This window comes from Tauraco erythrolophus, chromosome 3 (genome assembly GCF_009769465.1).
Source record: "Tauraco erythrolophus isolate bTauEry1 chromosome 3, bTauEry1.pri, whole genome shotgun sequence".
Lineage (NCBI taxonomy): Eukaryota > Metazoa > Chordata > Aves > Musophagiformes > Musophagidae > Tauraco > Tauraco erythrolophus.
In genome coordinates this window covers 36,461,338-36,489,329 of record NC_141467.1, presented here as the reverse complement: position 1 = coordinate 36,489,329, position 27,992 = coordinate 36,461,338, and the positions used below count along the sequence as shown (strand labels likewise).

The window sequence follows — 27,992 nt, the reverse complement described above, 5'->3', positions numbered from 1 at the left end:
GCTGTAGCTGTGTCCCGGTGATAAAAGATACGGTTTCGTCTGGGAATGCGTTGAGACAAAATAATCGACTTAATTCAGCCGCCTGGGGCTTCCCTCGCGCCCCGAGCGTTTGCCGAAGAGCACCGAGCAAAGTACCGAGTGGGATTTATTTTTCTGTCGTTGTGTGCAGCGAACCAGTTTTGCAGGATGAGCACCGTGACTGAAGAGGTTAAGCCGAAAGATCACAAACCGGCGCCCGAAAAAAAAATATTTTACTGTGAAGTGAGTGCGTTTCTTGATGGCTTTTCAGACCGCATGCCAAAACGCAGGCCTGAGGTATTAAAGACTACGCTCTTAGAGATGCAGACCTAACCTGGGTGTCGTGTGGCAAACCTGTGAGAGAGAGAAGCTGCTAGTGTGGAGGATAACGTGATCAGTCTCTGGAGGAGCTGCTTGTTTTAGGATTTGGTGAATTCGGTTTGTTCGTGAGCAGTCACAGGTGCAGCATAATGGTCCGTAATTGTTATCTTGCAAATCGCTGTTGAATATTTCTCATAGGTGACTGCAAAGGCTACAGCTCTGGGTCAGAACGTGTTAAATTTGTCAATCGTATATTGCTCTAGCAGTGAATTTTTTTTCTCCTACGTTAAACTTCTGGGACAGTATGTCAAGAGAATAGGCAGCATTAGCATATGTTAGTCATTGCTTTTTGTAGCTAAAGATAGTAAGAAGTAATCGTAGGTCTGTATTGTCTTCCGTTAGTTGTTGTAATGGTATACGTGTGTCTGAATCTTAATGAAATGCAGATGTCTCCTCCATTGTTTTTCTGATCCCTTTGATGTAACAATGAACGGAGTCGCAGTTATTCTAGGGCATAATTTTGTCTCCGTTCCTTTCTAGTCAATGCATGATCATCCCTTTTTGTTGGCTTTCCAGCCTGGAGAAGTTTAGAAAACTAAGAATCCAGAAAGCGGTGCTAGGAGGGAAGGGGGAGTCTCTTAAAAGACTTGTACCACCTGGTATATTTAAACAGGTATTTAAGTATCACTTGAACGGATTTGCACACTATTTGTGGTCACTTTACTGGTATGCTGCTCTTCTAAACGTCAACGCAAACTGTAGCGTTTAAGCCAAAGAGGACCTCGATAATTATGCTGTAGAAACTGATGTATTTCCAGTTCTTGTAACTCACCGACTACAGAATATCCATAGCATAACTGAAGATGTGCTTTCAATTTATCTTTCTAGGTTTGTAAAGTTCCATGTATGAGTTCTATAAGTCTTCAGTCACACTATCGTGGTGCAAAGCATAGAAAGGTAACCTTTTTCCATGTTAAGTGTGTATGCAAATTTAATCATAAGTCTTGTAAAGTTCAGTAATTGATTTCGCATGGCTTTAAGTGCTTGTCTAATTTACTCGTAGATCTGTAGCAGTAATTTGCTCGAAAAATCCCAAGAAAAAGATGAGGTGGGAATCTCACAACTGTTTTGTACAGCATGTAACTCCAAACATCAACTGTACTTAAAGGTAGATGTGTGTTAACTGGGAAATTAACATTCGAATTACTTAGAAGTCACAGATGGTGAAAGAATGCAAACTTCTGGGCTGGGTACAGTTGGTAAAAAAATTACTGCTCTATTTTCCAAGTCTACGTAACTCACCTGTACTTTGAATAAAACTAGCTTACTTGTTACTTTGGTAGTGACACGAATTCAGATTTCCTGCAGGAGTTACATAGGCTTAACTGCTGAGCCCTGTGGTTCTGTTTGTTTGAAGCATCTCAATAGCAGCTTCCTGGTTTAGTGCCTTTGCTTCTTTTGTGCTTAAATTATTAGACAGCATTTGTGAGGATGTATTTAGAGACGAGGCTTTTGTAAATATTGTTTGACTGAACATTTTTTGACTGTTGATTGGGTGATGATTATCTTTTATTTAAAATACCACATTCTCAGTCCATAAAGTTGAGACACACTGGTTGTCTGTACTTTTCTCTTTTAGGATTGCTGTCGTCAGATTGTATTGTTGTGGTGCTGAAGTGCCTGGTCTAATGTTTTCTTAATGATGTTTTATTCTTCCTAGAACACCAAAGACTAACTGCAGTATTGTCTTAAGTGTTTTTGTGCCCATTTTATTTCAGAGGGACATATCGCCACCTCTTTGTTTTCAAGACAGATTAATAGGATTTTGTTACCTGTTTGCTGGTCGTTTTAATAGCATTGACTATTATTTGAGTCAGTGGCTTCACTTTCTCTAAACGCTTTTTTTTTCCCCCAGGGTTCAGTCGTCTTCTTCCCTGTTGATCCAGTAGAAGTGTACAATACTGCAGTATTTTTCATGTCCTGCCAAATGTTCTTGCTGATGCAAGGAGTTCTTTTGATTTTGTGGTTGTTCCTTTTTATTTCCTAGCTAACTTTCCTAGAAATCCAATTATTGGTGTTTCTTTTTAAAGTGGAAAACTAGTGATTATTTTCTTAGAAAATCTGCATGTATTTTTCCTTCTGTTTCCATTGTGAAAATCAATGTATGCTAGGCTACATCTGTCAAACTTAATACTGAGCTAAGTCCTGAGCTTATGTTTCTTTTTGATACAGGCTAGCTGTTGATAGTGAATAGCTCTTAATTTGTTTCTTACTAGAGGAGTTGCTGTTCAAAATAATATTGAAGGATGTCCTGGCAACATAACAAAATGAAGAGAAGGTAGTAGTTCTTTTCCTAAATCGTAACACTGGCCAACCCACCAGTCATTTTTTATGACTTTAGTCAGATGATTTTTTTTTTTTCCAGCTACCCATTTGTTTTTAAAATGGCCTTGGTAAACATACCTTGTGCTAGTCCTCCACCAAAGGAAGTTTCAAAAACACAAGAAATAACCCCTCATCAGGAGAAGGACAGTCACTGGAAAAATTCCAAGAAACTAATGTAAATGTTTGCTATGAGTGTGAAATGTTTCTCATTTCATTGACCTACATTTCTGATAACTATTCGAAGTAAAATGTGTTATTTTGAGTAGCTGCACTAGTGAAGCTTGACTGTCTGACAGATTTGTAGGAATACTTCAGTTGATATTGTGTATCTGGTTATTGTATCTTTTTTTTTTATCACTTGGATTGTTTGGTTATTCTGGATTTTGGATAGGTACATAAGATGTTTATCTAGGTTACTTCTGCATACCTTTGTTTCAACTCTGTATGTTGATTGGTTTGTTCACCCTTATATCCATACCATTGACTCCTAAACAATAGCATCAGAATGCCTAATTTCTTTGAAAGACACCACTTCTCAAACATCTAAGCATAATTCTTGGGCAAATTGTATCGAATCCATTGCTTCCATAAAACTGAGAAGGTTTTTATTAGTGATCTATGTATAAAGAAAGAATTAAAATGATTTTTTTTTTTTTTTTTTTAGGAAATCTGATTGAGGAGTGAGGCACATATAAGACTCCAGGAGTATTGCTTTTGATGAGTTAGAGATTTTTAGGATGCTATTCCTGTACTGACTCTCAGTCTGCGTGTTTGAACTGACAGTGCCTAAATCATTTGCTGCTGGAGGGGAAAACATAAATAATATCTGTCTCTTCCTGGCGGCTTGGGCAGACTACCCAGATTTGTTATAAATTGGACAGAAGTTTTACTTCTACTCAGAATATTTTGTTACTTCACAAACTAGAAGAGAATAGCCTATATCTAAAGCCTTGTGGGATTCCTCTGACTGTGTTGGAGGCAAATAATTTGCTGCATTAAGCTGAGTCTATGTTCTTACAAGAAAGTGAGTCCTGAGTTTTCATTTGTGTTTTTATTTGTATATTTGCAGGCTTCACACTCTATAATCCACTGGATTGATGTATGATTAATTTCAAGGGATAGAATTAGACTGGATGACATATTGCATCATAAAATAGGAGTAATTTAAAAATAGTTCAAGCAAATGATTAGTGAGTGCAATGACTTTCTTCCTAGTTTGTTACCAGTTTAAGTTTTGGTTTTTTGAAGCTTTTTCCATTTCACTTTGAAATTTATGTGAATATTTTTTTTTCCCAAACCAGTCTCAGAGTAGTTGCTTTAGTCACGTAATAGATAATCAGTTATCTAGTTAGATAAAGTTATTGCCACTTGCATTCTATGATATATGAAACATAAACGTAGAAGTTCTGAAGTCTTCGAATGCTTAGTTTACAAAATACTAGGTAATATTTTATTTCTATATGGTGTACTTCTTTAGAGTTCATTTAGTTTCTGTCCCTGAAATTTGATTCTTTGTTGTGCCAAGAGTTTGTATTTCTTCGTGACTTCAGTGTTCATGACTATGGTGCTTTCTGTGTCCTTGAACTGGAGCTGGAGTAATAATCAGAACACACAACTAATTTTTTTCTAGTGCTGATAACTCATGAGGCCAAGCCCCTGTAGAAAGTAGTGATGGACAAAAGACTGTGAGGCTGGGATGACCACGGTGCAAGGTGGTGTATACCTGGTGCATTGAGTGCCTTGTGACCTCTGTGTGTTTGCATACTGAGGGATTTTGTGGTTTTGTTGCTGAATAGGTATCGATGGGGCAGGAGGTGTTTCGGAAAGTGACTTGGACAAAATAGCATTCATACATGTGCATGCAGCTCATAGCTCTCTGGAAACTGGAATTGACTTGAATTATATGCTTTGAAAACCAGTTCAATATTACTTCTAGCCATTATGGTAAAGTGGTTAGAAAACATTTATGTAAGTTTACTAATGCTTTCAATTGAACTAAGTCTATGAGAGTAAATGGGGGATGTGATGCATGAAAGGTAGGCTTGTTTGAGGTTTTTTGACAGCTGAGTAAAAAGCCAGACCTTTTGAAGGAGCAGTCCTCAGATAAAATATACCTGCTGTGCGTATACCAGGAGTGTGTTGCTATGTGATATATTTTGTTCTGCTTTTGCAAATATGCGTTAGCTTTATTGCTCAGTTTGCTAGAGAGGAAATCCTAGAGTGGAAAGTCTTTTTTTTCCTTGTGTTTTGAACAGCCCTGTGCAGGTATGGCACCAGCAGAAGAGTGTAGCCTCTTCTGTGAACTGTATTTGGAGCACAGATGAAGATTGCTCTGGTTTTATCAAGGATTCAAGGTTCCTTGCTGTCCATTCATATCTGAGTATAGATAGGGTAGAAACAGTTACCGTGTTCCAAAAGGAGAGGAATCTGCATTCTGAACTCTGCAACCTTGTCAGAAACCAGGAATGTTCAGATCTGTGAATACAATTGTTAGTTTTTGTCTGCACTGTTTCAGTACTCTCATTTCTGCCGTACTTCTTGCCTCTGGTTGTTGTGCATCAGAACCTTAAAAATCAGGTTAAAAATACCTGATGTACAGGCAACTTTTCTGTCCTTTCGTATAGCACTAAAATCAACCATGCTGGAAAAGCATTTTAATTGGACGTTTTCTTTAATACTTGGAATGCTGACATAGATAAGCTTCAGTTACAGGAAAATTGCCTTGCTCTTTTATTGTTTACATTTGGTCTCAAGAAGTATGCTGTTGTGTTCTGCAGCTTATCTTCATGATACAAAGAGGCTTAAATGGTAGAGCTTTTCTTTTGAGGGAAAAAAACCTTGATTGCTTACTATGAGCTTAAAGAATTAAACCAAATTGAATTTCTGTGTATGGACTGCTAAATATCTAGTTGGTATGATGTCAAGAGTGTATATATTTAGGAACAACTAAATTATGTTTACATAGTACTTGACTGTGAATGTGAAACTGTTTTGTTAGATAACCTGTGAACTTGAATTATGTGGAAAACTGATTTATGCAGTAGCTCTTACAGATTACAGTGTGCATGGGAGATTTGAACGCTAAAAACCAGCAGGTTTTGAGTTTTGGCTTCTCAAGTTAGACACTTTGTTAAAAGTTATCCTAAGTTTTCATAGTCTTAGCTGAGAAACAGCTGTTGCAACTTGCTTGCAACACATGACCCAGAACAGACAGTAAGTTTCCTACCGGGTGTGTGAGGATCCTCATTCCTGCTGTAGTTTTGGGGGTTTTGCTTCTTGCCTTTTTTTGTTGTTGTTGTTAAAGAAACCTCAAGAAGGGGTCACAAGTGAAATGGACCATTAGCTTGAGTCCAAGTGCAGTCAAAGTTGATTGTGTGAAAATGGTCAGGAAGAAATTCTTTTTGAGCAGCAGCTCGAAATTGCTAATGTTCTCTACCCTTGTCTGAAAAGTTAGGTATTAGCAGCTGTTTGGTGTAAAACTCTGTAGAATGACAAGTAAGGAAAATATTTGTGGCAGCATAACTACAAGGGGGAATGTGTCTGTATTCTAAGTTTATAAAATCCTGCTGAGCTCTTACACCACAACCCACTATCTGTGGTGATACTGGGACTTAGGTAGCTTCCTTTTTTGTAACTGCCATGAAAACAGCTATTTGGCTTCTTAAACAATTAACTACTGTGTCAGTCTTGCTTCCTACTGAGTTGTCACACCAATGTGCAGCATCCCTTCCATGGCAGTGAATACTGAAAATACAGCACTTGGCTCCATGAACTGCTCTGGGCAGACAGCTGCTTTACTGGTAGAATGACCACACTTATTGTTTCATTCTTGTAAATGGCAAGTTTGTGTTTATTTGCTGAAAAGCTCTCAAAATGAGTCAGGATTGTTTTAGCCACGTTCTGAAATGGAAGTTTAAGTTCCTCTTTTCCTTAGATTCTGCCAAAAAGTAATCTGTTCTGGATTCAGCTGATGAAAGCTGCTTTTCCTGTTCTTAATGATATGAATGAATTTTCAGGAGATTTGGCTAGCCTTAAGGTTTAGTCAAATCCACTCAAAATGGTGGGTGAGCTCTTTTCTGTTAGTTTGTTTTTGCTTTTGAGGCGAGTTTTCTTCCTCTTTTTTGCTGGAACTACAACTTTTGGAAACTTAGGAGCTGTAGTCATGCAGAACTGGGGTTTTGTCTGGCATCCTTGAGATGTTGTGTTTCAAGCCATAATCATCTCTTTAAAACTTAATTAATAACAGTACTTTCTTGAGATTAACCTTGTATTAACCGTACGCTTTTGTCAGTACTTCCAGCTTTTGCAGAAAATTGTAAAGGCTCTATTTTTTCCTATTTGATAACAGAAACTTTGGCCTGTAATGTAATTCATCTGCAAAGGCTTCTCGGGAAGTACAGGGTTTTTCCTTCAAATGGTGCAGCATATTAATTTCTTTTTCTTATTTTATTTTGGGATGACTTGCATCTTCATAATTAAAGAAAGAGAAAGCCCTGAGACCCAAGACTGTTTATTGTAAGTATAATGCTTTTTTCTTTCCAGCCTCCTAGGATAAATACTGCTTGGGGATTTTAATGCTGTTACTTTTCTAGTAGCTCAGGTAACTGCATTTGCTGAATTTGTGTGTCTATAACTGTGTTTCTCTTTATATGCTGAACATTCTTTTGAGATTTCTATCTAGTAAACTGCTGAGCAAAGAAATATTTTAGAGCATGAAACTGTAATTATGCCTTTCCACACCTAACTATTTGTATATCTGCCTAGTAGAGGAATGGATAGTCAGTATTTTGTTTTCTTACCTTCTCAAACCCTTCCCTGTCTTCCACTTGTCTGTCAGCTTTTTGCACTCACTGCTAAGCTTCAGGCAGTATGTTAAGAAGCTGAATTAGAAGGCTAACCCAGCACCACTGCAGGTGCGGCTTTCCTAGCTCTGGAGTTGCCTAGCTGCATCACAGGAATATTCTGCCTCTCTTTATTGTAGTGAACTTGGAGTAGCAAAGACCTATTCAAGGTAAACTCAGTTGTTGGGGTATCTTTTCCCCTAGAAACTGGGAATGTGATTCCAGAAATGTCAATGAAAGTAAGAGTTGTTGTGAAAGATTGAAAAGATGGGATGTAACTAACTGATAGTGGAAATGGAAATCTTGTGGTAAAGACACTGATGATGACGTACAGGAAGCAGAAAACATTGGCAAATATGGGAATGCTGATAAAAACCAATGAGAAGATTAAAACCCGAAATGGTTATGCAGTCAGTCATCACAAGAAATAAGCCTTTTACTTCCACTTTATCTTCTTGGCCTGTTTTCCTAAGGCACAAAGCTTACATTCTGGCTTTGTCATCTGTTCCCCAGTATCTTTTGAACCTTTCAGCCTTTTTGAACCAAGTCGATCAAGGGTTCCTGGAAATACACATCTGCACAGAGAAGAGTGATGGTGTCAGTCCTCTGCTGAGGGAAGTGCTGCAGCCCGAGCTGACCACGTACTGAACCCTGCACAAGAGAAAGACTTAGAAAAGCACTGGTCAGAGTCCATTTTCCAAGAGACTGGGCTTCATTAGCTGCTCTCATGGTTTGATGTTGACAAGAGAATATCAATGCAAGACGTATCATTTAAGTGTGTGAACAATTATGAGATGTTTTGCCTCAGCAGACATGAGTACTGTATGCAGACCTTCTCTTTTTAGAAATACTGGCAGTGAAGCTCCTTGTCGGAATTCCTGCGAAAGTTCTGAATACATAGAGTTCTCAAAATCCATTGGATTTGAGCAGTCCAAATTGTATTTATTACCTCAGCAACAAGAACAGATTTCTTTGGCTATGGGCTAGTGTTTTTAGTGGAAGACAATTTCTAGAGGTTTCTTTGTATTTCTTGTCAGAAACAGTCATTAAAAGTAGTACTAATTAACTGAAGAGGTTCTTGCTTCAAGACCATAAAAATCTCCTTTTGGAGGAGTAATGTAAAGGATGCATGGAACGGAAGGTGAGGCTTGAATAAGAGGACGGAAGGTGTGGCCGCAAGACTGTAAAAAGAGCGGTGGAATACAGGAGCCTGTTGCAAAGACCTTTAGAAAACAGTACTGCTTGAGGTACTACAAGCTCAGCGTTCCATGGAGAATTCTGGTTCAGAACCCATGCTCGTTATAAACACTGCATCTGTGGAAGTGTCATAGGTTAGAATCTTTCAACTGTAATATTTCTTATAAGTTAAAATATATGATTATAGAGGTGAAGAATCTAGACGTGAAACATTGGTAAACGAGTTAGGGCTGACTTCTGCAGGAGTCCCAGCATCACAGGGTACCACATGTCAGCAGCATTGCAAGATGTGCCTTAATCCAGAAAGTTCTGTGCCTCAGTAATCATTTTGAAGCTATCAACGTATTTCACTTCTAACATGAAATGATTATTCATACTATTGCTGTCTCCTTTATTCTACTTTATTCATACTGAACTCTGCTTCACTGACGATCCAGATGTGGGAGGCCAATTTGCAAGCCACTATTAGGGTTTATTTGTCCAAAAGAGGCTGAAACTTGACCTGATGAAGTTTATTTGTATGTTTGAGTTGTGTTTTGTGGGTTTTGTTGTTGGGTTGTTGTTTTTTTTTTTTTTGCGGTGGGGCTTTTTTTTTGTTTTCTGTTAGCACGTAGAAAAGCTTTCCACCAGAGTAAACTTTCAGAGATGGCAATTCAGATTTCATTTTGGGAACGGCAATGCAGAATTACATATTCAATATATAGGCAGAACTTACCAAAGCTCTCCTGTCTGAAGCTTTCTTCCTTGCTGCAGAATTTAAAGAAATTTCCTTTGTCAGTAGAGAGAACACCACCAATGCTGCTATCACTTGTAAACCAAAATTTAAGACGATAAATTATTTGGATTCTGAGTGTTTTTAAATGGGACACGCCATGTATAATATCTTCTCTGAACTCGTCAAAATTTACGTCTGTGAATTTGTTGAAGGTGTTCTGTGCATCCTGAACCAGGTTATTGATGGTGATGTTAATTGTTATGGGTCCTGGAGGCGATTTTTGGAGTACTCTGCTACTTACTGAACACCAAGAGGCTGAGCTGTTCGTTGTTGCCCTTTGAGGCTGGAAGTCCAGCTGATTTTCAGTTCACTGGTCAGTCTTATATGCTTTAAGGGAAAATACTGTTGTGGTTTGGTGTTTAGATGCTTAAAAAAATATAACTTACATTAGTAAAAGCATTACAAAGGCATGTGGCTAGTAAACGTGAACTAAATGTTAACTTGTCAACCTGCTGCTGCTGAGTGGGAGTGTGTCTTAAAGATCATAATTGCTTTGTTAAACTTTTGCAGCCAGCAATGATTATATTTAAGTGCCCCTCTTTTCTTTTTTTTTTAAGAAAAAAAAAAGTAATCTCAAAACCCTGAACTGCTGCCTTTGGTGATATTAGCAGCTACAGCTTGAGTTTTAACTTAAACATATTTGTAAACCTCAACCATGTTAAGGCAGACTGCACCGTGAGCTGCTTCTGGTGCAATTCTCTGCAAATATAATTTGTTCCTAGACGTAGAAAGAAAATAAAGCACTAAAAATCTTATTTCGCAGGTGTCTATTCGTGTCATTGAGCATTTGGCCATGTTGTCAGTCTGCAGATGCTGGACCTGGAATCTAACTTGGGCTTCAGGCACTAACTGAACAACTCTGGAATTAAGTAGTTTTTGTACTTGCAGAGTACACGAAGATCTTATTTTGTTCATGCTACCAGAGACTTTGAAGCTTTTGACAGAAGAATTTATTGTAAGAAATCAAGGGAGATAATTCTTTCTCATACCCCTCCCTTATGTTAGTATTGCAGAGTTGTTTGCAAAATATTTGCAACTTTAATTTGATTTACAGCTTTGATATGTATCTCTTAACTGCCTGACTTGTGCAGAAGGAGGAGAAAACCATTGATGTATACAACATGTTGTATTTGCCATGACTATGGAAAACTTTGCTTCAAAAATAGGAATTACATGGACAAATACATAGTTTAAGTTAAACTTTCACTTTTTCCAGTAAAGGAGTACTGGTGTGTGATCTTGTTTTAATCTTGACTGCATTAAAGCTCACCTGGGGTGTGTCTGTGTCTATGGATTTGAGGAAAGGGGGATGCAAGGGAAGAAATTCCAAAGGAAGAGAGTGGGAGCACCTTTACAAAGCACATCAGTCTAAAAATTCACTCCGAGGCTCTAAGTGATTAGGAATATGTACAGATCCATGTGTAAAAGAAGATGCAGTCTAATGAATTTATGAATTGTCTCTGAGACTGTGTTCAGGCTCTAAATGTTTAGACCAGAATTTTTGTGTCTGGCGCCTGTAACACACATCAACTGTCAAGCACAATACTGAGTAGTTAAAATAACTAGGCAGTATGAAAAGCACTTAAAAATCAAATAAAAATTGAATACTCCGTGCTTCTGTGACATTCTTGTTTGGTATATTGTGTTGATGGGGAAGGGGACTGGAAATGAAAACTTTTCCTTACTTAGAATGGTAAGATTACAAAAGGAAATTGCACCAAAATGGAATACTGCCATTACTGAGCCTATATTGCACTGTAAAATGAAGGTAACTGTCCAATTCTCTGAACTTGTCTGGATGATCTACTAGGTACTTAATAAAAGCAAGTGAGAAGAAGTGGTCTGACTGTCAAACTGTTATCCTAGGTCCTCCAGCTCCAGTCCGAACTCTGAAGTATGAAACACAGAGACCAGGTAGCTGAATATAAATGAGCTAATGTCCTTTTCAGGTGCAACTTTGAAATCTGTGGTTTTGTTTTAATAATGACCAAAGCAGGTAGTTGATTAAAGTTTAAGAAGCAGCAATGCAAGTTACCGAACATTTGAACCATTGCTTTTCTGTTGTGCAGTGGTTAATTTATTAAGAAAAGATCTTAGGAGAATATGAAGTTACAAGTATTTTCACAGAAAGACTTTCAAACTTGAGACATAGTTTCTGTCTTGCTGATCATCTGATAACATCTGCTATCCATGAATCTGGCTAATATTTTTTTTTTTAGCTGGTGAAGTTTTTCAACAGAAAATTTTGCAGCATGCATGTGTGTACACGTATGATACAGTGAAAGTTTGACAAAACAAAAGCATATAAACTTAGAACAGTATGGGTTGTTTATTATTTATCAAGATGATACTAAGATGAGAATATTTAATTGTATGTTAGGACTCAAGAAGAAAATGGCCATTACCTGGTAGATACCTTTAACTTTTTTTCTACGTGGATCTTTCCATATTAAGCCCAAAAGACCACATGCCTATCCCTGCCAGCTTGGGAACAGCCAGCTCACACTGAGAGCTGCGGCACAGAGACACAAATGCGCAAGAACTGCATAATACATATAAGTGTTGCTAAAAATCCATCTATGGAAACTGATTATCTGGCAGCAGCTTGTTACATGTCACCTCTGTCACACTGTGCTACTGCCGCATGTCGGCTCAGATGAAAAACAACAGAGAAAGATTTTATTTTTTTTTTTTTGACAAGACTGAAATTTTGGTGGTAAGGGGCCACACTGTCCCCATGGCAGGAGGAGCCCCATCAGGTATTTTCTATCACAAGTTAGATTGTAAGAGGTTTTCCTCTTACTTTGTAAATTACTTTTTTTTGTGTGTGCAGCCTAGGAGTTTGACTTGATGGCAGCACAAGCATATTCCTAATGGAATGAGTATTTAAGAGCAAACACAGAATTCCCCATTCTTCTGAAGTTTTTTATATTTTTTTTTTAAGCCATAATCTGGCATCCTAAGGGGAAAGAATACAGTAATATTTCAGTGCTTGTGCTATTTCTACTTGTTTGCTCTGATTTGGAGAAACTAGCAGTGTTTGACTCTTCTGAAATTCATCAGTCAATTAAAATACAGCTGTATGTAATTAAGAAGATGAGTTCCATCTCTGCACTTTTTTTCCTCAGATTAAAATGATGTATTTTAACACTTCAGCGTGCTCTTTTATGATGGCCAACACTTGAATACACTTAATGCCTTTTTGAGATTATTTTGGAGATACATTTAGCTGAATTCTTGCTGGTGCTCTGAGTTGATGAGGAATACTTTAAATGTGGTTTTCTCCTCCCTTTTTTTTCCCTCTCCTTTTTTTTTTTTTCTTTTTAATGAGAACTGACGTGGTCTGGGGCGTGCTATGAATGTGAAGTTGGTATGTTTTGTCAGTAAATTGGATTGTGTTAGAAGTCTGTTTTCCTTATTTGGTTGTCTTCTTGAAGTCATTAATTCTTTGCATGTAAAATTGTTAGGAAATCAGAGAGTGTTGGAATTTTTTTGTGAGTGACTGAGATCTTGCCTATTTTCCTTATGCATTTCAGAGCGCAAATTAGCTTTGTCCCTGCTAAAGTCTCCATGAGAAACTCCTTTAGGATCATAAAAATTATGTACAAACTGTCTAATGTGTAATATCTCTTTATGTGTGTATTTTTTACTTTAGTGAAGAGAGGACTCACTAAGGACATAACCTGTCTGAAGGATTTTATGAATGATCCCAAAAGAGAAGAGCCTCTAGTTGGTATGTTTTTTGTTTTCTAAATGGTATGTCTTTGAATTTGTGACCAAATGGCTTTTGTTTTGAAATAAAAGGTGGAATTTTAGATATTATTTTGTTTTCTGTAAATTTATTGAATAATTTATAGTATGTATCTTATCTCTTATACCTTTTAAATTTTAGTTTATTACGCTGAGTACTATAAAGGTCACCTCTTTTATACACCTTAATTGTTAGACAACTTGTTCCTGAAGCAGCTATCTTAGTAAACAAGCTTTTCACAGGTCATGTAGTAGTTGAGGTTGGATGGGACCTCTGGAGGTCACCTGCTCTTAACCCCCTTCCCAAGCAGAGTCACCCAGAGCAGGTTGCCCAGGACCATGTCCAGATGGCTTTTGAATGTCTCCTGAGTTTTCTCTTCTTCAGGCTGAAGAGTCTCAGCCTTTCCTCATGGGAGAGATACTCCAGTGTCTTCATCAACTTTATGGCCCTTTGTATCTCTGTCTCTTGTACTGAGAAGCCCAGAACTTGACATGGCACTCAAGGCATGACCGTAGTGGTGATAAGTGGAGAGGGTGGAATATCTCCTTCAGGCTGCTGGCAGCACTCCTCCTCGTGCAGCCCGGGATACCATTAGCCTTGGCCACAAGGGCCCACTGCTGGCTCACATTCCACTTGGTGTCCAGTGGTCTTTTCCTGCCAAGCTGCTTTCCAGCTGATCTGCCCTCAGCATGTACTGGTACCTGAGCTTGTTCCTCCTCAGGTGGAGGACTCTGCACTTCTCCTTGCTGAACTTCATGAATTTCCTGTTAGCCCAACTCTCCAGCCTGTTGAGGTCCCTCTGGATGTCAGCACAACCCTCTGGTGTATCTGCCATCCCTCCCAGTTTTGTGTCATCAGCAAACTTGCTGAGGGTATGCTCTGCCCCATCATCGAGATTGTTAATGAAGATGTTAAACAGGACTAGACCCAGTATTGACCTTGGGGTACACCACTGGCTACTGGCCTCCAACTAGACTTCATGCCAGTGACGACTTGTCATCTGGTGATTCTTTGTGGGTTTCCATTTGGTGTGGTATACGGGTGTTTCTGTTTAGTGAGATATTTTTCCTCACTCTCTTTGGGAATGCTAAAAGTAATGAGATAATTTTAAGGTTTTCTTTCTTTCTAATTACTAGATTAGGCAACCCTTAGGAGAGGATAAGCAAGGCTGCTCGTCAGAGGCCTTAGTGTTCCCAGTATGTGCTTGTTGCCGGTGGCCTAGAGAAACATGTTCCCTGATGAACAGCTAAGTAGCAAATTTCTTAGTGTTAGCAGAGAATTTCTCCGTTTAGGCAGTGTCTTGCCGTTACTCTACATACGATATTAATATGAAAAAGTATAGCGATTTACTATTACAAGTATTTTTACTCGAAAAAGGTGAATAAGTGTTACTTTCTTGTATACTCAGTTCATTTGGTGATAGTTTATTTTCAGAGTTAAGATTAGCAGTATAATACTGTAGTGGATCTGAGATGGAGTTGACTTTCTCCATAGCAGCCTGTATGTTTTGAATTTGTGACTAAACCAGTGCTGACGACACGCCAGTGTTTCGGCCCTTGCCGAGCAGTGCACATTGTCCAGACTCTCTGTTTTTCACTCCGGGTCCCCACCCCTCACCCCTTGAGCAGCCTGGGGGTGGGTGAGAGACAGGAGAGGACAGTTGGCCCAAACTGGCCAAAAGGATATTCTGTACTGTGCAATGTCATGCTCAGCAGTCACAATTAAGGTAAAGGAAGAAAAAGGTGGGATGGGGGGGTGAGGGGAGGGTTTTTTCCAAGGTAGCTGTCCAGAGACTCTCTGGGTATTGATCTGCTTGTGGGGAGGTGAGTAACTTGTTTTCACATGTTTCCCACTCCCTTTTCTTCACCTATTACTCTGCCTTTATCTCAACCCTTGAGTTTTCTCGCTTTTGCTCTTCCTGTCTTCTCCCCATCCTGCTGAAGGGTGTGTATGTGAGTGAGCAAGCAGCTGTGTGGTGCTTGGCTGCTGGCTGGGGTCAACCCGTCACAAGTACACAGTATTGGAAATTATGATAATAGGGAACAGCTGCAAGTTTTTCCTATTTGTTTTAAGCTGCTTATAAACTTGTTACATTTAATCTACTTAGAGTAAAACTTTTCATGCTAGGTATAAGCCTCAAACTGAAGAGATTTCTGAATACTTCTAAGGCATGGTCTTTCAGTCATTTCTAGGAAAAATGAAGAAAAATCCCATTTTCATTCCTGTAATTCTTAAAAGTTTATGGGACATTTTTAGATTATGAAGGACTCAGTTTTGTGATGTGATTATTGTCTTTCCTACATATGCTTTGTGTTACTTATACACTGTCCAAATTATGTTTGAAGTAGTTTAAATGCATTTTTTAAATCTAGACATTTGTGTGGCATTTCCTTTTCTCATTCTCTTTTTTATATGCACTTCTCCATTAATTCTCTTACTTGACTGTATTGGATGGAAGGCTTTTTCTTAGTTTCTTGAAAATATCCCAGGCAGGAAAAACAGCACATGAAATATTTTATTTTGGTGGGCTTGCAAATCTGCCATAGACAATGTTTTTCCTTTCAGAATAAAGCATAGTAAAGCGTTGAATTTAACTGATGTGGGTAATAAGTCTGAAGAAGTGTCGAAGTGGTCCTGAAGAAGTGTTGAAATTCTGAAAATGGAATATTTTTATTAATTAATTTTGGCTTTTAATAAGCAACATTGAAGAGAATACATTTGTTTATAGTAGTCTATAATAAAATATAGATATTTGTAACTCTCGCTTGTGCAGGTTTAGAACATGTAGTTGAAATCAGATTTCAAGGAAGAAAAGAGCCACATTATGAGTGCAAGCTGTGTGGGTTTAATACAGAGATGGCACCTATGATAGAACATCTTAGTGGATATAAACACAGAAGAGCATACATCGTGAGTAACTTTGATGCATTTTGATCATAATTTCTTTATGATACTCCCTTTTTATTTTTTTCTATAAATTCTTAAGTCAAGTTTGAAATTTAAACCCCCATATAATAAGTTGCTAATACTCATATGGTTGACTGTTCATGGGTCAGATCAACATGAATAGCTCTGAAGCTGTGAGCTCTTGAGGAAGTGCAATCCAGAGGTGTGTGTCTGGATCTGCTCAAAGCTTGTTCCTAAGTGTTTTGATGGCCTCTAGGATCGGGTTCTTAGAACGTTGTGGTTCGTTCTTATTCCTCAGCATGCCTGTACCATTGCTGGATGTGGTACAAAGCATGTTACCTTTTCGTAGCAAGTTTTGCGTAGTATCCATTTCTTGCTTTGAAGACTACTTAAGCAACTTTAACATTAAAATTTAATTCATTGTGTTACAGAGAAGAAACTAGCTCATAACATTTAAAACAATATTTACCTGTTTTTTGGAAGCTTGTGCCAATTTTTTAATATTGTGATGAATTTTTATATTGACCATTTCAAGCTGATTTTGTCAACAGTCTAAAGAATTTCCAGATAAAATGAAGAGAAAGACAACAGATGTAAAAGAATGCAAAGTCTCATTTCTCAAACGGATAGCAGGAGAGCTAGAGAAGACTGAAGGATTAAAAATGTATAAGGTAATTGGAAATAAATGTAGAGTATCCAATACTGCGTTTTTTATCGGTTCATTTATGTTTGATCTAGTAAATTTTAAAAGTATTACTGACAAAGCTTGTTAAATTTCTGTGAATTTCTGAGAAGAGTAGTATTAAATTGAACTAAGGTTTAACTTAAAATTGCCCTAAAAAATCTGAGGAAAAGAACAGTAGTAGTGAAAATCATTTGAAAAACCAAAGTTGTTTATTTTTGAGAAGTTAGGTTTTTTAGATAGAAAACGCCCAGTCTGAAGTCAGTGGTTCAAAAATTTTATTGCTTTACTCCAAAGATTTTAATTTTTGCAACTTAAATTTTCTCAAATGTAAGCAAATTTTCTCTCAAATTTCATTTATATTTACAAGATTATATATCTGTAAAATTATGGGCTACACTATGCTGGGATAAATACAAGTATTTGTTCTGTTTCTAAAGGCAGTTGCAGTAGAGACTGTTGTTATGAAATTTCAATCTGAAAATCTAATATGAAACTGTTTCTATTCCTAGATTAAAGGTTACATAAGACCAAGTACCTCACGTAAGTCTATGAATTACTTGAATGTAATAGATTTGACATAATTGATATTTGGCATAATTTGGATTAGCAGTTGAACTCAAAGGGTTTGACTGATTTAAAATGTTCAACTTGTAATAGCACAAAATGTTTTCAGAGATTTTCCAGTCTTTGTGAATTTGAAATGAGGGAAGAAAGGAATTGCTAGACTTGCAGTGTTTCTTAGACGTTTTTTAACTACTTGGTTCTGGAGGTATTTAAGATAACTACAGTAATTTGCTAATCAAGGAAAGTGAAAAAGTGTGGAAAAATGGTATTTGAGTTTTTCTGAATGAACTGATAAAGTCTTCTCCACCTCATTTCAGTCATCAAAAGACACGCATGCGGAATCATTGGTAAAGGTGCAAGTTACAGTTCTTTAGCAAGTCCATTGGAACAAGCAGTGGAAACCAAACCCTCAAACATAAAACCATCATCTTCCCTCATTCAGTGTGTTTGAGTTGTGTCTTTTGTTACTGTAGATGTGCTGTTGATGCTTAACAATACCAACCTGAAGAAATATCTACTTGCTACCTTTTGACTCTAGTACTAATATCAGTGGGAAGGTAGGTTTGGTTGAAATGGGTGAAGGTTGCATAGATCAACAGAGTTTGTCAGTATGAATCCTCTTAAGCTCAAAGAGTGGTTGTCAGTGATTTGAAGTGTGTTGGCCAGTTAGCAGTGTCATTCCTCAGTGTTTTCTCCTGGGGCCAGCACTGTTTAACATATTCGTTCATGACCTGGATAATGGGATAGAATACACCATTGTCCAGTTTGCAGATAACATCAAACTGGGGGAATGCCTGGTATGCGTAGAGCAAGACTGCCATTCAGAGGGGTCTCAACAAGCTGGTGAAACGGGCTGTCAGAAACCTCCTGAAGTTCAGCAGAGGAACATGTGAAGTCTTACGCCTGGAATGGAGCAATGTCCTGCTGGATACAGACTGGATACTATTGGGCTAGGGAGCAAATCTTATGAACCTGCAGGTTTTGATGTACAACCATGTGAATGTGAACCAGCAATGCACTCTTGATGTCATGGAGACTAACGGCATACTGGACTGCATTAGCAAAAGCGTAGCCTGCAGGTTGAGGGAAGTGCGTATTCCTTTCTGCTAAGGACTCATTAAGCTTCTTCTGGAATACTGTGTTCTGTGTACATGAGAAATTTTGGTGAACTGGAAAGAGTGAGCAGAGGACTCACCAGCCATGAAAGATCACGAAGAGGCTAGAGCATATGATGCGGAGGACAACTTTAGGGAGCTGGGCTTGACTACCTTGGAGAAGGCAGCAGCTAAGGAAGGGATCTACTTATGGTCTTCTGCTACCTAAAACATGAGTACAGAGAAAGAGCCAGACTTCAGGACATTCACCGGCTGCAATAAAGGAAATGCTGATTGAACATTCAGAAGGTTCTGCACAGTGAGCAGTCAAGCACTGAAATTGCCTGCCCAAAGAGGTAGAAAATTGCCATTCTTGAAGACTTAGAAAATGCAACTGGACATGGGCCTAAGCAGCCTGATCCAATCTTGAGGCTATTCTTTGTCGAAGTGACCAGAACTTTAGTCATTAGCTTGAGTACCATGAAGCTTCCAACCGCTGAGTAGCACTCCTTGTCTCCACTCATCATCTTTTCTAACAGAAGCATTTTAGAGGCTTACTGGAAAGACAGCACAAATTGAATAATTCAAGGAAAATTATTCTAATTGCCAGTGTCCTCATCTTGCAGTTAATTGTTTGGTTTCTCTTACTTACCACCTCTGTGGTTCTTTTATCTTACCTCTCAGGCTGGGCTAGGTGACTTCTGGAGGTCGCTTCCAACCTTAAGTTTTTTATCATTCTGTGATCCTGCCTCAGAGGTCCCTCCCATCCTATGTTTCCCTGATTCTTAATACATTGGATATCTTCTGTGAAATTATGACAGTCTTTTTCTTTCCTGACATTTGGAAAACTTTCGGACCTACAGTTGCAACTTCTTGTTGCAACTCCTCAGCACGTGTTCAACATCAGGTGGTTTAAACACTAACATGAGTCTTTCAGCCTCATGTTGTCAGGGCAGAGATGTCGTTTGTTCTGAGAATTATTACTTGTCCTGTTGCTTACCTTGGAGCACTTGTGCTGATAAATACTTAAGAAATGGTAAGTTATGTACCATGCAGTAGCTGATTCTCTGAAGCATAGCTACTGTCTTGGACTACCTTGTTTTACTGAGCTTTACCTCCTTCCTCATGCTTAGACACTACTGGCAAGAGAGGTGATTAGACCTGTTAATCTCCATAACTTCCTGCTGGAGTCTGAACTATTTTATGTGTGCAGCTTTGAGGTTCATTGGTATTTTCACAGAAAAAAACCAAAACAACAAACCTTTTCACTTTTTGCATAGAGGCGGCATGCCCACCTCAGTTCCATCCATACTGACTTCATGTGGGATTCAGCTGCCTGAACATAGGTGCTGTAGAGTACCCTGCAAAGCTGTTGGAGCACAAGTCTCCCGTAGACCCTTTCATCAAGGATGCCCGATGGTTTCTAAAATGGCAGTATGTGCCCAGGTTTGGGCTGCTGAATCCTGCCCTTTAAAGAAACTGCAGCCACTTCAGGGCCAGCAACTGTTCTGTTTGTGTAATGCTTCTGTTGCAGTAATACAGTGGAAACCCTATGATGTGGCTAATAATTCTTTTTAATTTTCTAGCCCCATCGAAGAAGAAAGCAAGGTGAGAATACTACTCCCACAGGGGAATCTAAAGGGATTTTTTTTTTTTTTTAGATCTCTTTACTTATTAAATAGATTTACTTTTCTGTAACAAACATCATCACATATGGAGAAAATACTTTATATTCTTTCCACTGTACTTATTCCTCTTGTGTAAATTCTTCCTATTTGTCTGTGAGGAAATAGAAGCTATGGCTTTTGAAATATTGCACTGGTTATGCAATTCAATAGCAGTCTGATGTACTCCTACACAAAGAAATTGCAATTCAAATTTCAAGCTGTTACCACTTCATTTGGGATGCCGTTGCTTGAGTAAGTTGTATAAAAGGTACCTCTGTTATAGGAAGAAGACCACCGTTACTTTAGTCATCTCCTTTAGCTGATCTGTAAAGAAGTTCATCAGTACTACTGATCTCTTTAGGAGTCGGTCAGAATAAGGACCTTTAATAAATAATAGTACTTTAAATATGACATGGAAAAAGATATCCCCTATTAGTAATGATATAAATTTGAAAGTTGAAATATTCTGATTGTAGATACTATGAGTAAACCTAACTTTTTAGTAATCTTTAGAATGCATCTTAATATTGTCATTTCTTTCTTTTTAAGGTGGGAAGATGATTATAAGCATGAGGTATGTAGAGATAGTAATTCTGCAAGTTTGAAGCTTCCTTATGCTTGCCTTTCATTTTTTTGAAAAACTTTTACTTTTTTGGCTTCATTTGCCATTTTATTAATATTATTGCAGAAGAAAATAATTGACCTAACGACCGGAGTTTTGTGTTCATCAGAGCAGAGGGGAAAGGAATCACATCATCCACCTTAGCTCTCATAATTCCTGTTCGAAGTCACTGAGAGCCTCAGAACCAGTGTCTGTAGGCCAGGTCTCCCAACCTGTGCTGCAGTCTCCACTTGTTTGTTTTACCCTTCCTCAGATCAAAGGTATTCTATACTGAAGATTTTGTTGAAATCTTAAAACATATCGAAAGATATACAATCCTTTTTTCTAACTTGAAGGTGAAACTCAGAATGATCTCTCAGGTATCTGTCCTGGATAGCACTGGGCACAAACACTGAAATCTGCCTCATTTTTATTTTAGTTGTTTTGTAATCTGATGTATTCTGTGGTGGCATCTTGCTCTTTTAGGCCTCAGGCTGCTCAGGAACTACGCTAGATGCAGCTGGGCACTTGACTTTTTTTAAATGTGAGGTTAGACCTGAGTGAGGAAAGTTTGGGAAAGATAGCTCTTGTAGGTAAGTAGCTTAGATGTGAAATGTGTTCTTCCCAGTATTGGAAGTAATGCAGTTGTATTTGTAGTAGCTGCTACCTAGTTGCTATTGAGGCTCTAACATTCTGTGTTTATGGCTGTGACCTAAAATTACTATCTTTTCTTTGTGTTGACTCTTGTTGTTGGGTTAAAGATTAAAAGGTCTGGTTTTGTACAAGATGATGCAACAAATGCTGCGGTATTCAGTCTTTTGGTTTTTTCTTCCCTGTTCCACAATCTCACAGAATGATCCTGTTCGGAAACAGAAAGCTCTAGAGTTCTTGGTATGTATGTAAAAATAATTGTGATGAGAGTCATGCGTTTTCACCGGTATGATGCAGTGAATATTGTGAAGGAGCCTCTGATTACTGATCAAACTCATTTGACCACAACATTAATTTCTAAGTTCTATTTGAATGGACTTTGCTCTTCGAAAAGCTAGTGCAGCTGGATCATAATGTCAGCTCAGAACAACTTGCTGGATTAAATGTGATCTCTCTACCTGGCCTCCGGGTCATCCTTCCCCTTGCTGAGGAGCCACCCTGACAAGCAGCGTTAGCAGCACTGATGTTGCTCAGGTGCTGTTGGCTGCTCATGTCTAACAGGATGGTTGATAAGGCTGAATGAGAGGAGCCAGTCTGGTCTTGCTGCTTGTGATGCTTTGGCTGGTGCTGCTACTGCAGAACTGTACAACCAAGTGAAACTGGGTGATACTAGAGCACAGCTGCTAGTGCTGGAGTGGGGAGGTTTTATCAGTTCAGTTGCTGTTAGCAGTGGCATTGTAAGCCTGGGTTTGTCTGTTGGGTTTATGTTGTGAAAATATCTGACCATTTATATTCACCATTTTACTCCATGAAAGTCATATTCTGTACCTAAGGCAATTACAGAATTTCATTTGTGTGTGAATTGTGTTTATATGCTAAAATCACAAGTAGAATGTTTTGGGATGGGTGCTTCATTACCAACTGAAGAGAGAGTTTTTGTCTTTTCATTTTTCTTTCTTTTCTTTTAAGCTGTGGTTACTTGTGACTTTAGGAAGAGGTAGAGAAAAAGCAAATCTGGGGATAATCAGTAAGCTACCAAAAGGCTTGGTAGACAGTTAATCGATTTTTATTTACAGGAATCACAGCTATTCCTTACAGCAGACTACTTATATTCTTTTAACTTCATGTAGTCACTTATAACTTCATATACTTACTAATCAATCTCTTTGGACATTAAAAAGACAGATAGCCATAATTGTTCTGCGCTTTATAGAATTATATCAATATCTTTTGGTATCTCTTTTTCCAGAAATTATACATAGGAAAATTATAATGGAAACTTTGGTCTTTTTCTTACTAAAGTGGGGGGATCAAAGGCATTTGATGGTGCTGAAGCTTACTTTTTATTCCATTTTCTACACAGACAACATAAATTTAGTACTTGTTCCCTTCTCCATCTGCAATAAAATGTTCATGATTGGCAGTATGGGAGTGGCACAGGCATCCAGGCTTATGTATTACCTTTTATCAGGCCATAATTATTTTTGCATCTTTTTCATACGTGTATGTATATGTATATTATATATGTCTTATATATCAACTAATAGTATAAACTTTGTTATACCAAAATCAAAGTATAACTTTAATCTGTTTGTGTATGTGTAATGACCAATTCTAACCATGTTTTTCAACAGGAGACTTTTCACATCACCTCAGACTCAGAAGCGACACTTGTTGTTCGGATTACACAGGAACTCACAGAAGCTTTGAAGGCCTTTTGTGAAAAGAAAGCAGCAGTAAGTAACTTAGTCTTGACCAGAGTTGTTTTGCCATTGAGAGGAGAGAAGTGGTTGAACTCGCTGTGTTAACACCCTGTCAAACTGTAACAGTTCAAGCGTAGGTCAAAAACCCCCAGTTAAATATACTTAATTTTTTTTTTTAAATTTTCTAGGTACCAAACACATTAGTTGCGTGGCACATTTCTGTTAGTTTTCCATCATCTCCCATCTGTTTTGTTTTTTTATTTTTTGGAAGCTCTCCACCTGTTTTGGCCACCATTTTGCTTCATGATGTCTGGCTGTCATCCTTCCTTTGCAGTTGGTCCCTTGCTTGATAGCTTTTCTTGTAAGATTAATCAAGCTTTAAGTGCTACCCACATGTGTCGCTTCTTTCATTTGTGGGCATGTGGATGAGTCTTTCTGGTGACTTGTAGCTCTGCTCCCAGTTGAGAGCTTTAATCTGTTAAGACTAAGGTAGGCAAGGTGTTACAGAATCACAGGTGTTCCTGTCTTTCTGTTGGCCCTTACAAACCTCCGTAACTTCTTTGCATAACAATTGAATACCTGGAGAAAAAAGGGTCTGAAGAAGGACCAGAATCTGTACAAAAATGACTTGTCACCTCTGGCAGCTACTGGTCCACAAAATTCAGTATGTGTTTTTCTGAAAGATGTTTCAGGCTGGTTTCTTAGGCATTAATAATATATTCCATGTCATCTGAGCTACGGTGACTGTCTTAGTGCAAATGCCACCACCACCTTTTTGAGAGCTACACTTTCAAAAATGTCATGGATTTGAATGTAATGCAGTTCTCAGGAGCTAGTTAGAAATTGTTGCTGTAGCTTAATCTCAGGCAGGAGCTGAGCTTTCCATTATGCATTCCCCAGCTAGAGATAGGATTTGCCTATGTACCAATTTTATATTTTAGCCAGGTGACGTTGAGGGATCGTCGTGGTTTAACCCAGCCAGCCACTAAATGCCACTCAGCCGCTCCCTCACCTTCCCCTACCCCCGGGTAATGGGGAAAAGAATTAAAGGAGAAAAGGGAAGGAGACTTGTGGGTTGAAATAAGAGCAATTTAATAGCTAAAATAAAATTAAAAGTAACAAAGATAATAGTATATACAATTGTAATAATACATAAAAGCAAGTGATGCACAGTGTAATTGCTCACTACCTGGTGATCAACACTTGTCCTGTCCTGCATGATATGGAATATTCCATAGGCCAGTTTGGCCCTCAATCCTAAGTCTAGGTTCAAATCACAAGCTAGAAGTTGTGAGCCCTTTGTCCCGGCCATGCTCTCCCTCAGCCTTCTGTGCTCCTGCACACTGACGAAAACATGGGAAGCTGAAAGGTCCTTGATGTCTCAGCACCAACTGTAAACATCAGTGCACTATCAACATTCTTCTCATAACAAATCCCAGACTAAATCCAAAACACAGAGCTCTTCTGGCTGCTAAAAAGAAAAAGTAACTCTGTCCCAGCCAAAACCAGGACAGGGATATGGGGCAATAAAGTAAAGAAATTTGAAACAGGTGACATTGTCTTCCCCAGACACCTCATTCTGTCTCCAGACACGTACCTCTTCCAAATACTACTTTTGAAAATTGTGGTTTAATGTGGTAATTGTAAACAACAGAACAACACATCCTTCATATGGAGTTTGCTGTCACCTAAAATTATAGTCTGCCAACTTTCTATGGGGAACTTGCTATTTTTTTTAGAATACTCAAGATTTGAGGTTAAAAACAGACATTCTGACCTTTTGCTTTACCTAGGTTAATTATACTAACAGTCTGAGGCCACTGATGTCCATATCTCAAGATGAATTTCCAGGAAGTAAAAGCATCTCAAAACACTATAAACCATATGGAAAATCCAAAGGTAATTTAGATACTTTGTTCTACTAGTTTAAGTCTACTCTTAACGTTGTGTGATCACCAAAAATCACTTTTATGGCCAGCCATAGTGCTGCTTTGCTAGAGTACTGTGTGTCTTTGCCCTCAGTCAGTTCAGGATATCATTTGCTGAAGCCTTAAATGACGTCAGCCTTGGGTGTGTAAGAACCCTTCTGTCTCACTGAATAGTGTTACAGCAGTAAAGGTTATTGGAAATTCGAGCAGTAACCTTTCCTAACCTGCCTAACATGAGGATTTTGGGGTGAAAAGATGCTGGACTCAGGTAAGAAATAAAGGCAGGAAATGGGTAAAGAACGGGAGAACAACACTTTACAAAACCTCAAAGTAGTTGTGTTTTCAGTTGGTATTTTAATATTTTGCCAACTTTAAGTGCCCTTTATTTATTTATTTATTTACTTATACAGGAAATTCTAACTGGAATGAAAGTTTTTTGTCTCAATATGAAGAGTGTTCTGCAGATGCTTCTTTTGCTCCTGCTGACTCGTACAGTTACCAAACAGATGATGGATCTCCTTCCTATGGGCTGAGATCTAATGACTTTGCAATGATGTCTGCACTCAGGGACTCTCTTGCTCTTCAGACTGGAAGTCCTGCCACTGGTATCCGTGAACGGCTGAGACAGTTCAGCCGATCTGCTTCTGGCAGTAATTCAGCTGGTGGGGGCTCTTCCTATGACACAAGCCCAGTGAGTGAGTACTCAGCAGAATACATGTCCAACGATGTGCGAGGAAGTGAGCTCCCTGATACCAGAATCTCATACGGCAGGGAAAGTACGAATTGGAGGAATCAACAAGCGTGTACGAAAGCAAGGAGTATAAGTGATCAAGGATTGCCTTATCTCAGTTCTTCTGCTTCATATCCCTCATCTGGAAGATATTCCACAAACTACTCTTCACAAAGCTATTCCTCTTACAAGAATGATGAGTCTGTCAATACTTGTACATCTTCTGCAAATTCTGCTGTCTCAGGAAGAGGTGGCTCCAGGTGGAACGAGGACTCTAGGTGGAACCAGAGCTCTAGCTGGAACAAGAAATCTAGCTGGAACCAGGAATCTACGTGTCAAGGATTCAGGCATCAGAAGTCAGGCTACAAGAGTGAGTGGAGTTCACATCAGTACTCGTTTTCTGGCAGTGGTTTGTACAGAGATTACCAGCAATTCAGAAGCTCAGATGAGATGTTTGATGACGATGCTGTTGGTCTTACTCCCAGCATTTTGAATAGACTACAAGGAAAGGATATACCTACAACGACCAGGACACTCAAACAGTTGGCTCCATATTATCCAGCACTTCAAAGTAAGATTGTGATTAGTTCTCATGTAAAATGAGTTACATCAACATAGTTGCTTTAACATAAGCAGGAGATTGCGTGTTGCAGAGATAGTATGCTCTGTTCAGAGGGATTGAGTTCATTTTGCTCAACATCTGTATCAGTTGGAGAATGGTGTTAATTGCCTCTCTGAGGAGACTTTGCCTCCTGACAACTAAATAGAGCTGTGAGGGGGAGGAAACTTTGATAGCACAAAAATTTCCTGAATTGAAAGGTTTGTCCTAGGTCATCTTGCTAACCAGCATCTTACGTCATGATCAGAGTTTGTACTGTTGGGGTGGCAACTATGGGAAGGGAACATATAAAGAAAAAACAGTGGAATACATGCAGAACCAAACTTGGATGGCATTATAATAGATGAAAAAACTCCAAATAGATCAAACACATTGGGATAGCAAAAGAAACGTTATCAAAGAGCTGGTTTGTTATGTGACAAATTATTTTTTCCAGTTATTGTGGAAATATTCCTTAATGTGAAAAATAGGGATATATGGTTCAAAATAAAATATTCGTCTTTGAAAATAGATTATGAGAGGGATTTAAAGGGAGATGGGCATGTGCTACTGTATATCTGTCATTGGGCTTGAGTTTGGACAAATGCGAACTATGCTTTTGGTACTAGAATTATTTAATTAACTAGGCGGCAAGTCCATAGTAAAGCTTTCATTTTAACGTTCTCTCTGCTATATTTTGTGAAATAACATGAAACAGAAGTAATTTTAAGTGTTCTTATCTCCCCTTTCTAGAACTAAATATTCAGACATTAGTCAATGTGCTAGTAGAAACTAGAGGAAAAGATTAAGGAGCAACAACGGCTGAACTGGAAACAGATGAACAGATTCAAGAATCTCCATCTCTTGGCTTTCAGGAAAGAGACTGCATTTAAATCTGTGTTTGACGGTTTTGAAAGGGAAAAGGGAGGTAGGGTTTAATTTTTTAACATGTGAAATATACCTGGAACACAAACTTGCACATAACGAAGGTGAACATACTATTTTGTTTAGGCTTTTTTAATGTATTTGTTATATCTTGGTATATACTATTACAGAAAAAAATCTTTTGTTATTTTTTGAAAATACATTAATGTTATTCTGTCAGCAAAAAGCTAATAACCCTTTTAAGACCCTTCCCAACTCAGAAAAAAAGAAGCATTTACTTTTATGTTATCTACTTAGAAAGAATATTCACTGAAAATACAGGTCCGTTGCATGAAAATACAGGTTAACTTTTCTTCACACAAAGGTAAGGCCAGTTCACTTAATTGGAGGGTTTATAATTAGCATATTTTTAGAAACTGATACACTACATTTCTGTTTAGACAAAGAAAGGAGAATGTCAAAGCAAAGGTATTCTCGGTCTTAACGTGACGCTGTATGAGGAAAATGTGATCTGTTCTAGGGGACTGGTATGTAATGGGGCGTATCATTTGCTTTCGTTTTTGCAGAGTAAAAAGACGTGAAATATATGCAGATTTTTTTATCATGTTGTTCAGAATGAAATGGTTACAAATTGACTTAAAAACTCATGTGGTGAATTGATCCATACTAAAATAAAAATCTCGACTCTTTC

At 38.3% G+C, this 27,992-nt stretch overlaps 1 protein-coding gene across 4 annotated transcripts; it reads left to right on the top strand.

The window, feature by feature from the left end:
* On the top strand, positions 1-27,990 carry LOC104378761 (uncharacterized). 4 transcript variants are annotated; one of them, XM_086608514.1, is made up of 15 exons: positions 1-261; positions 1,228-1,296; positions 7,206-7,239; positions 11,404-11,451; positions 13,193-13,270; positions 16,062-16,198; positions 16,747-16,866; positions 17,390-17,420; positions 20,125-20,146; positions 20,755-20,779; positions 21,659-21,697; positions 23,092-23,193; positions 24,954-25,059; positions 25,499-26,389; positions 27,170-27,990. In XM_086608514.1, exons 1-15 carry the CDS (start codon positions 187-189, stop codon positions 27,223-27,225), a joined length of 1,833 nt encoding a protein of 610 aa, XP_086464640.1. In that variant the 5' UTR covers positions 1-186; the 3' UTR covers positions 27,226-27,990. The 4 variants fall into 4 exon arrangements, with proteins under 4 accessions (XP_086464640.1, XP_086464638.1, XP_086464641.1 ...); XM_086608512.1 differs by having other exon boundaries at positions 1-315; XM_086608513.1 differs by lacking the exon at positions 1-261 and adding an exon at positions 787-1,012.
* The last annotated feature ends 2 nt before the right edge of the window (positions 27,991-27,992 follow it).